Below are 10050 nucleotides of genomic sequence, written 5' to 3' on the forward strand. Positions count from 1 at the left end.
GAGCCCCCAGTGGAGATGGCAGGTCCCGGAGCCCCAGAGGTGGGGACGGTCCCGTTCCCAAGCACGCCGCCCAGTGGGCAAATCCCGTACGCCCCAGAGGTGGGGGAGATCTCGCAGCCCTCAACGGCGAGGGTGGTCCCCGCTCCATGACACCCCAGAGGCCTGGCTGGTCTAGGAGCCGAACACGGCAAGGCGGGGTCGATCTAGAACCCCTCCCCGGCGGAGGCAGGTCCCGGTCTAGAACCCCTCCCCGGCGGGCAGTCCCGGTCTAGAAACCCCTCCCCGCGAGGCAGGTCCCGGTCTAGAACCCCTCCCCGGCGATGCAGGGTCCCGGGCTAGAAAACCCGCCCCGGCGAGGCAGGTCGCCTGTCTAGAAACCCCGCCCAGGCGAGGCAGGTCCCGGTCTAGAACCCCGCCCCGGCGAGGCAGGTCCGGTCCTCTCCCCAGGCGGGAGAAATCACTGATTTCAGCCAGGAGGAGCCGCTCTGGGTCATCAGCCGAGCGGAGGAAAAAATCCAGCTGCCCCTGCGAAAGCGAGGAGCCTGTCTGAGACCTCGTCGCCAGACGTGAAGCGAATCCAGGAAAGTGTCAAGACGCAGCCGGCTCCGCATCATCCCCTCGGCTTACAGAAGAAATCCGATCATCGCCCCGGAGGATCCGCTCTGGCTCATCCCCTCCGGCCAAAAAAGAAATCCAGATCATCCCCTCGGAGGAGCCGGTCAGGGTCGTCTCCATTGCTCAAGAAGAAACTCCAGAACGCCGTCCAGGAGGAGGAGGAGGAGGTCTGGATTGTCTCCGGCCATCAAAAGAAATCCAGATCACCGCCTAGAAGAAGCCGGTCTGGATCGTCTCCAGAAGTGAAGAAAAACTCCAGATCACCTCCAAGACGAAGGAGGTCTGGATCTCTCCACTGGCGAGAAAGAAATCCAGATCATCGCCAAGACGACGCAGGTCTAGGTCCTCGCACAGTGCTGAAGAAGAAATCTAGATCGCCCCTGAGACGAAGTCAGGTCTACTTCCTAGCCATGTTTGAAGAAGAAATCTAGATCGCCCCCGAGACAAGCAGTTCTGGGTCCTCTTCAGTGGCAAAGAAGAAATCCAGATCACCCGCCTGTGAGAGGCCGATCTGGGTTGTCCTCCCACATTGAAGAGAAATCTAGATCGCCCCCGAGACGAAGCATGTCTGGATCATCTCCAGTGGTGCGAGAGAAAGTCTAGATCACCCCGAGACGAAGCAGATCTGGATCATCTCTCCAGTGGTGAGAGAGAAATCTAGATCACCCCTGAGACACAGCAAATCTGGATCATCTCCAGCTTGAGAGAGAAACCGAGATCCCACTGAGACGAAGCAGATCTGGATCCTCCTCCAGAACAGAGAGGGAAATCCGTATCACCTCCTGTGAGAAGCCGGTCCTGACTCCTCAGTCGCTGGGTTGAAGAAGAAGTCTAGGTCTCCTGCAAGGCAAAGTGGGGCTTGGCTCTTTGCCAGCCGTGGAAGGGAAATCCAGATCTCCTGTAATGAGAAGCAGATCTGGATCCTCTCCAGAACAGAGAGGGAAATCTGTATCACCTCCTGTGAGAAGCCGGTCTGACTCCTCTCTCCTGGGTTGAAGAAGAAGTCTAGGTCTCCCTCCAAGGCAAAGTGGGCTTGGATCTTCGCCAGCCGTGGAAGGGAAATCCAGATCTCCTGCAGTGAGAAACAGATCTGGATCCTCTCCAGACCTGAAGAAGCTGTCTAAGACCTCTCCAAGACCACGAGTGGTGCTGGGTCTTCTCCATGGTGGAAGAGAAATCAAGTTTACCTCCAAAGATGCAGCCAGTCTGGATCCTCTCCAGAACTGATGAAGAATCCAGATCGCCCGCCTGTATAGGCAGGTCTGGATTCCTCTCCGGAACTAAATGATAAATCTAGCTCCTCACAGGTACCAAGACAAAGCCAACCAGGAATCCCCTCCAGAACCAAAAAAGAAATCCAGATCACCCTCCAAGATGTGTTAAACCTGGTGCCTCTCCAGTGGTGAAAGAACAATTCCAGATCCCCCAGCCATGGCAAAGCCGTCCGGATCCTCTCCAGAAGTGAAAAAGAAATCCCCATCACCATCCATAAGAGGGGGCCTCTGTATAGCAAGCAAAATCCAGATCGACCTCCCTCACTGAGCGGATCCGGATCATTGTTGACGTTGAAAGGGAAATCCAGTTCGCCCCCAAGACACAGCCGTCTGGATCCTCTCCAGGTCAGGAAGCAAACTTGGAGCAGTTTCAAAACACAACAGCCTGGGGTTTGTCCAGAAGCTACAGACTATTGAGGAATTTTAGCAGGTCAGGTCAAGCCAGTGGTCCTCCTGAGGCAAAGACAAATATGGAACGGCCCCAAAAGAATGAGGGCAGATTGGGGTCATCCCCTGGCATCAGAGAGAAATCCAGAACACTCCAGTCAGAGTCTCAGAGTCTTCTCCAGAACGGGCAGAAATATCCCAATCGCCTCTGAGACGCAGCAGTCTGGTTTCGCCCCCCAGGCCCCGAGAGAAGTCCCGATCGCCCCCCAGGCCCCGAGAGAAGTCCCGATCGCCCCCCAGGCCCCGAGAGAAAGTCCCTATCGCCCCCCAGGCCCCGAGAGAAGTCCCGATCGCCTCCCAGGCCCCGAGAGAAGTCCCGATCGCCCCCCAAGGCGGCAGCAGGTCTGGCTCATCTCCCAGGCCCCGAGAGAGAAATCCCGATCGCCCCCGAGGCGCAGCAGTCTGGCTCATCTCCCAGGCTTCGAGAGAAATCCCCGATCCCCCCCCCAGGCCCCGAGCGAGAAGTCCCGATCGCCCCTCAAATGCGCAGCAGGTCTGGTTCATCTCCACAGGCCCTCGAGAGAAGTCCCGATCCGCCCCCGAGGCGCAGCAGGTCTGGTTCATCTCCCAGGCTCGAGAGAAATCCCGATCCCCCCCCAGGCCCCGAGAGAAGTCCCGATCGCACACCCGAGAGGCGCAGCAGGTTCTGGTTCCTCTCCCAGGCCTCGAGAGAAATCCCGATCCCCCCCCAGCCCCGAGAGAAGTCCCGGTCGCCCCCGAGGCGCAGCAGGTTCTGGTTCATCTCCCAGTCCTCGAGAGAAATCCCCGATCCCCCCCCAGGCCTCGAGAGAAGTCCGGTCGCCCCTGAGGCGCAGCAGGTCTGTTTCTCCCTCCCAGGGCTCGAGAGAATCCCCGATCTCCTGCTAGATATGGCAGTTCCCGGCTCATTTCTGAGAATCTAGAGAGAAATACAGTATCTCCTGCAAGGTACAGTCAATCCAGGCTCGTCCCTAAGACTTTCGAGGAAATCCAGATCCACTCCAAGGCGTGCAGGTCCGGTTCATCCCCGAGACCTCGAGAGAAGCTGGGGGCGTCTCCCAGAAGCAGCCGCTCTGGGTCGTCTCCAGAGAGACCCAAAGGTCCAACAAGGCGTGGCCGATCCAGCTCTCCCTCCAGAAGGGGGAAGTGGAGATCTTCCCTGCGGCGAGGAAGATCCGGGTCTTCGCCCAGAAGAACCCGGTCCCGGTCCATCTCCAGACGAGGCAAATCCAGAAGCTCCCTGCGGAGAGACCGATCCATCTCGTCGCCCGGCAGGAGCCGCTCAAGATCCACCTCGCGATTCTCCCGCCGCCGGGAGCGTTCGCCATCCTCACCCCGTCGCAGCAGATCCCGCACGCCGCCCCGCCGAGCCCGAGCGGGGTCCTCCCCCCAGCGCCGCGGCTCCCGCCAGCCCCGCTCCCGCTCCCCACCGAAACTGGACGTCTCCCGCACCCCGGCCTCTTCCTACCACGGCCGCTCGAAGGCGTCGCCGGCCAGGACCCGCTCAGGCTCCGGCTCGCCAAAACGAGCCGGGAGGAGGTCCCGCTCGCCACCGGTTCTGGAGAAATACCCCAAAGTGGGAGCGGCCGACAAGGCAGCACCAGGCAGAGCTGAGAAGACGTCGCCCGTGGTGTCGGTGCCCATCCGCAGCAGCCCGTCCCGCTCCCCGCCGGCTCCAGATGAGTCCTCTCCCAAAGCCAGGAAAGCCCATTCCCCTGCCCCCAAGATCCACTCCCCGCGGCCGGAGGGGTCCCTGGGGGTGGTGAGGAACGGGGGTCCGGCGCCCGCCTGGACCCTGAACTCCTGCCCTGCTGCCCCTGGGGGCTCCCCACCTGCCGGCCGCCTCCCCCAAGCCAAAGGGCCAGAGAAAGTCAGATCTTGCTCCTCTTCCTCTTCCTCCTCCTCCTCCGCCTCCCACAAGGTGCCCAGCCCCCTGCCCGCCCCACTCCCTGTGCTGCCCCCCAAGGAGGAAGACAGGGAAGGGCCCAAGGTCAAGTCGGAGCCGCCAGCCCCGGAGGTGCCCGGGGACCTGCCAGACAAAGCCAGGGGCGGAGCCGCCAAGGTGCTGGTGCCGCTGCCGGTGCCCCCCCGCACCCCGTCCAAAGAGAAGAGGAGCTCGTCCACCTCCTCGTCTTCGTCGTCCTCGTCTTCTTCCTCCTCCTCGTCCTCTTCCTCCTCCTCTGACTCCAGCTCCAGCTCCTCAGAGTCCAGCCACGACTCCCCGGCGAGCAAGGGGCCTGACCTGGAGACGGCGAAGAAAGAGTGAGTCCCCCGCGGTGCCCCCTCGCCCACGGCTCGGTGCCCCCCAACTAATTCCCCGCCCCCATTCCTTCCGTCCTAGCCTGGTGCCCGCCTGCTGAGCCCCCACCTTGCGTGCGGCACCCCCTGCCCAGTCCTGCTCTCCCCTGCCCCAGTTTCTCACGCTCCCCCTGTCCGCAGGCCACCGAGCCCAGCGCAGAAGGAGCTGGCCCGTGAGGGGCGCCCCCTGGAGGTGGCCAAGCGGAAACGCCGTTCCCGAAGCTCCAGCAGCTCCAGCAGCAGCTCGTCGTCATCATCCTCCTCATCTTCATCCTCGTCTTCCTCCTCCTCCTCGTCTTCCTCCTCCTCATCCTCTTCTTCCTCCTCGTCCTCGTCCTCCTCCTCCCCCAAGCCGGGGCCCCAACCGCAGCCCAAGGCAGCCCCCAAGAAGCCCTCGCCTGAGCAGAGGCGGTAAGTGTCGGGCATTGGCCCGGACGCCTGGGTCCCCGTTCTCCTGGTGGGGGTGGGCCAGCACAGGCCTGAGTTGCGGGGGGTGTGGGCACGTGCTGCTAGCCTGGACGCCTGGGTCCCCGTTCTCCTGGTGGGGGTGGGCTAGCACAGGCCTGAGTTGCGGGGGGTGTGGGTACGTGCTGCTAGCCCGGACGCCTGGGTCCCCGTTCTCCTGGTGGGGGTGGGCTAGCACAGGCCTGAGTTGCGGGGGGTGTGGGTAGGTGCTGCTAACCCGGACGCCTGGGTCCCCGTTATCCTGGTGGGGGGTGGGCTAGTCCAGGCTTGAGTTGCGGGGGGTGTGGGTACGTGCTGCTAGCCCGGACGCCTGGGTCCCCGTTCTCCTGGTGGGGGTGGGCTAGCACAGGCCTGAGTTGCGGGCGGTGTGGGTAGGTGCTGCTGGCCCGGACGCCTGGGTCCCCGTTCTCCTGGTGGGGGTGGGCTAGCACAGGCCTGAGTTGCGGGGGATGTGGGTACGTGCTGCTAGCCCGGACGCCTGGGTCCCCGTTCTCCTAGGGGTTGGGCATTGCGCGGATGGACACTTGGGTCCCTATTTTCCTGTGGCTTTCTCTGGGTCTGTCTAAGCGTGTCTCACCTGCTGTCCCTCCTACTCCCCCACAGCTCCCGGAGCCCCCGGAAGCCGATCGACTCCCTGCGCGACTCGCGCTCTCTCAGCTATTCCCCGGCCGAGCGGCGCCGGCCCTCCCCTCCGGAGCCCCCCCTGGCCCAGCGGGACCGGCACAGGTAGCTTTCTGCCTGAGCCCCCCCCAGGGACCAGCTTGTGGTGGGGTGGGGGGCTAGGAGGGAAGGGTGAGGGGTGGGGGGGGCTGAGCAGCAGGGGTGGGGGCAGGCTGGGAGGGTTGAGGGGGCCTGTGGGTCAGATCTGGGGGCCCCACTGACCCTCCCCTTACCCGGCGCCCCCCCTCAGTGACAAACCCTCCCAGAGGAGCCGAGGAACCAACAGCCGCTCCCCAGGTCGCAAGCGCAGGCGGGAAACACCCAGCCCCCCCCACGCTGCCCGTCGCCGAGCGTCCCGGTACGAGGGGGCTGAGACGGGGCTGGGGGGGCCGGGAGAGGGCAAGATATCAGGGTAGATGGGCCCATGGGGCTTCTGAGGGGGCAAGATACCAGGGTAGACGGGCCCATGGGGCTGATCTGGGGCAGCCAGGAGGGGGCAGTATCCCCGGGGTAGATGGGCCTGATCTGGGGCAGCCAGGAGGGGGCAGGATCCTGGGGTAGATGGGCCCATGGGCCTGATCTGGGAGTGGGTGGGGTACTGGGTTGCGTGGGGCTGATGGGCGAGGGGTACAGGACAGGGTGAGATACCGGGATACGTGGGCCCGTGGGGCTGATCTGGGAGGTGGATGGGAGTAAACGGGCTCTGGAGGGGCAGGGAGGAGGCGGGGTACTGGGATAGATGAGCCTGTGGGGCTGAGCCATTGGGGTCTGTGTTCCCCCCTTTCTCCACCAGGGGGCAGACCTCTCCCTGTAGCCCCGTAACCCCTCCCCCCCTTTCTCTTTCCAGGTCACCGTAGCCCGCGGGGCTCCGCCCAGCCTCCAGCAGCAGCGCCCCCTAGCAGGGGCTCCGGCAGCAGCCTCCTTCGTTTCTATTGGCTCCTCCCCCTCCCCCATTGGCTGGCGGCTACGTCCCACCCCCTCGGCTGCCGGGGCCCCGCCCCATTGTGACTCGACTCTCGTTTTTTCCCATGTGAGCGTTTCAGTTTTTTCTCTTCTGTGAGTTTTACCGATAAAAAAACCGACAAAACTTCTGTGTTTTGAGACAAGTGGGTGGGCGGGTGGGGGGAGTTGGGTTGATTTAGACAAAAAATGGTTCAAGAGGAAAACACAAAAAAAGGGGGGGGGTAAGGGTGGGATTTTGGGGTGAGGCATGGAAAAAGCCAGCTTGATTTAGTGTTTCTCAGTCGAAGGGCAGGGAGCTGGCGAGATCCTGCTTCTCCGGCAGAGACCCGCATGGTATGTGCTCCCTACATTTCTGAGATGCATCACCCCTCTTTGAAGCACCCCCAATTTTCAGGGGGTGAATCCCCCCAAATCTCGGGTTTAGATCACCCTCTCTGGCAGCCCCCCCAAATTTTAGGGGGTAGATTGCTCCCCTTTCACTGGCAGCAGCACCAGGAGCTCTCATTGCTAGCACCCCAAATGTCCAGGCCCCTATCCCCCTGCCCAGCCCCCCCAAATTACTCTAAGAGGAGGTGAGGAAGTGATTTGAGTTCTCCCTGCCATTAAAATGTGGGGGAGTGCTTCTTTGGGCTCACTGAGGGGTTCCAGCTATCGATATTTGAGGGGGTGTTAGCACCAGCACCCTGAGTTCAGGGGCATAATCTGCCCTCTCAGGAGCCACTCCCAAAATGAGACTGATTTAGGGGAGCATATGCGCTTTCAGTTAAATTTGGGGCACCTCTTTTGATGCGTGGAGGGGGCAGAGTTGGGGTTCACTGGACCCCCCAATAAAGGGACTCTTGGGGGGCTATTTGTACCCCAAACAGCAGTTTGGGGGCACTGTCAGCAGAGCCCAGACCATAGTGGGTTTGGAGTGGGAGTGGCCGGGCCATGGGCCCCACGGTTGTGGGGGGCGAGCCGGCTGAGAAACCCTAAATCGAAGGGCAGATTTGGGGGTGGGGTGGAGGCGGGGCAGAGAATTTTCTTCACGTTTCTTAAAAGCGTTGGATTTTTTTTTTTAATCTGTACAGCAAGGAGACTTTTCTGTGAAATAAATGACGAAAAGCAGAGCCTGCGCCCCCTCCCTTTCCTCGGGTGTCTATGTCTTTCGGGGGGCGGCGGGGCCCCCCCAAACTGCCCCCCGCGGCGGGCAGGAACGGGGGATGCTTCCCCATGCGGACGAGGGGGCAGGAACAAGCCGAGGAGGGATCCCTGCGTAATACGGGCCTGGGGGGGGGTCACTCCAGTGAACCCCTTTATGGAGGGACAGGCAGGGCCCGGGGGGCTCCGGAACCTGCTGCTGCCGTGTCGGCAGCAGCCACAAGAGGGCAGCACTGCCCTTGGCAAGGGCAGCGGGATGTACCAAGTCCAGCCCTGGTCTCCCCACGTGTTGGTACAGCCTGGAAAGTCCCATTTCATGCCCCCCCCGCCCAGCTCTGCCGGTGCCCCTCACTCCCGACCTGCAGCCCCCGCCAGCCCAGCCCTGCCCCCCCCAGCTCTGCCGGTGCCCCTCACTCCCGACCCGCAGCCCCTGCCAGCCCAGCCCTGCCCCCCCCCAGCTCTGCCGGTGCCGCTCAGTCCCGACCCGCAGCCCCTGCCAGCCCAGCCCTGCCCCCCCAGCTCTGCCGGTGCCCCTCACTCCCGACCTGCAGCCCCTGCCCTGCCCCCCCAGCTCTGCCGGTGCCCCTCACTCCCGATCTGCAGCCCCTGCCAGCCCAGCCCTGCCCCCCCAGCTCTGCCGGTGCCCCTCACTCCCGATCTGCAGCCCCTGCCAGCCCAGCCCTGCCCCCCCAGCTCTGCCGGTGCCCCTCACTCCCGACCTGCAGCCCCTGCCAGCCCAGCCCTGCCCCCCAGCTCTGCCGGTGCCCCTCACTCCCGACCCGCAGCCCCTGCCAGCCCAGCCCTGCCCCCCCCAGCTCTGCCGGTGCCGCTCAGTCCCGACCCGCAGCCCCTGCTAGCCCAGCCCTGCCCCCCCCCAGCTCTGCCGGTGCCGCTCAGTCCCGACCCGCAGCCCCTGCCAGCCCAGCCCTGCCCCCCCAGCTCTGCCTGTGCCCCTCACTCCCGACCCGCAGCCCCTGCCAGCCCAGCCCTGCCCCCCCCAGCTCTGCCGGTGCCCCTCACTCCCGACCTGCAGCCCCTGCCAGCCCAGCCCTGCCCCCCTCAGCTCTGCCGGTGCCCCTCACTCCCGACCTGCAGCCCCTGCCAGCCCTGCCCTGCCCCCCTGAGCTCTGCCGGTGCCCCTCACTCCCGACCTGCAGCCCCTGCCAGCCCAGCCCTGTTCCCCCCCCCCCCGGTCTGCCGGTGCCCCTCACTCCCGACCTGCAGCCCCTGCCAGCCCAGCCCTGTTCCCCCCCTTCCCCCCCCCCCGGTCTGCCGGTGCCCCTCACTCCCGACCCGCAGCCCTTGCTAGCCCAGCCTGGGCTCCTTTTCCTCACAGGGCTCTGCCTGTGCCCCTCGAGGCTCTACTTCTCCTGTGTGGGGTAGGAGGGTGGTTGCAATGGTTTTGCGCTGTGGGGAAGGACTCAGCAGGGGGCGCTCTCACCTGGCAGCCAGTTTTGGCCCCATGCCCCAGTGTGGCGCTGGGGGATGCTGTGGGGCAGGGAGCCGGGTGAATCTAAGCTGCAGCATTTTCTCCAAAGCTGTCCCTAAGCCCCGGAGTCTGGGTCCAGCCCCAAACCAGGGGCTTCTGTTCTGCCTCCCTCACTCGCCCTCAGCCCCAGAATGGATTTTACCTCACACTTTGTGTTGCCAACTTCTCTGCGGCATCGCTGTGCAGCTGTTCCCCTGCTGCCCCACCCCAGAGCTGGCTGCATCGCCAGGTGAGTCGTCCCTGTGCAGCGTTATATGTGGCTGTCCCTAGCCACTCCGCCCCATTGGTGGCTGCCTCTCGGTGCCAGGTGAGCCATCCTACTGCGGTGTTACATGCGGCTGTTTCCTAGCTGCCCCACCACAGAGGTGGCTGCATCTCCGCGCCAGACGAATGAGTGAGGAGGCAGGTGATGAGTTTTTGTCTTTTAATGCAGCAGTTTATTTGAATACAGATGCTGGCTGAGGTACAGTCCCTAGATTCCTCCTCCCCGGCTTTGTGCGGATAACAACCTTCTATAGCTGGTTTGCCCCAGTAAAGATTTGAAACCTGCTCCCTGTCTCCCAGGCCGGCGTCCGAGCAGACCCTGGCTGCTCCTCGAGTTTGGGGTCCTGATATCGTCATTTTTCCTGCTCCTAAATCTGCTGGAATCTCAGGGGGCTTTTCATCCCCAAGTCCCAGACTCCTGGGTCCCTCCATTCTGACACCCCGGCTTCCCTTGGC

General features: G+C 63.4%; 1 protein-coding gene across 1 annotated transcript in view; it reads left to right on the top strand.

Annotated features, from left to right (window-relative positions):
* Positions 1–7810, top strand: part of SRRM2 (serine/arginine repetitive matrix 2) — a 19946-nt gene extending 12136 nt beyond the window's left edge. The window contains exons 13-19 of the mRNA XM_050953153.1: positions 471–1005; positions 2517–3066; positions 3174–4577; positions 4755–5024; positions 5682–5804; positions 5989–6096; positions 6586–7810. Coding sequence (XP_050809110.1) covers positions 471–1005; positions 2517–3066; positions 3174–4577; positions 4755–5024; positions 5682–5804; positions 5989–6096; positions 6586–6595 — 3000 coding nt within the window. The 3' untranslated portion in view covers positions 6596–7810. The remainder of the gene's footprint in view (positions 1–470; positions 1006–2516; positions 3067–3173; positions 4578–4754; positions 5025–5681; positions 5805–5988; positions 6097–6585) is intronic.
* Positions 7811–10050: the final 2240 nt, after the last annotated feature.

Source organism: Gopherus flavomarginatus, chromosome 5, assembly GCF_025201925.1.
Source record: "Gopherus flavomarginatus isolate rGopFla2 chromosome 5, rGopFla2.mat.asm, whole genome shotgun sequence".
NCBI lineage: Eukaryota > Metazoa > Chordata > Testudines > Testudinidae > Gopherus > Gopherus flavomarginatus.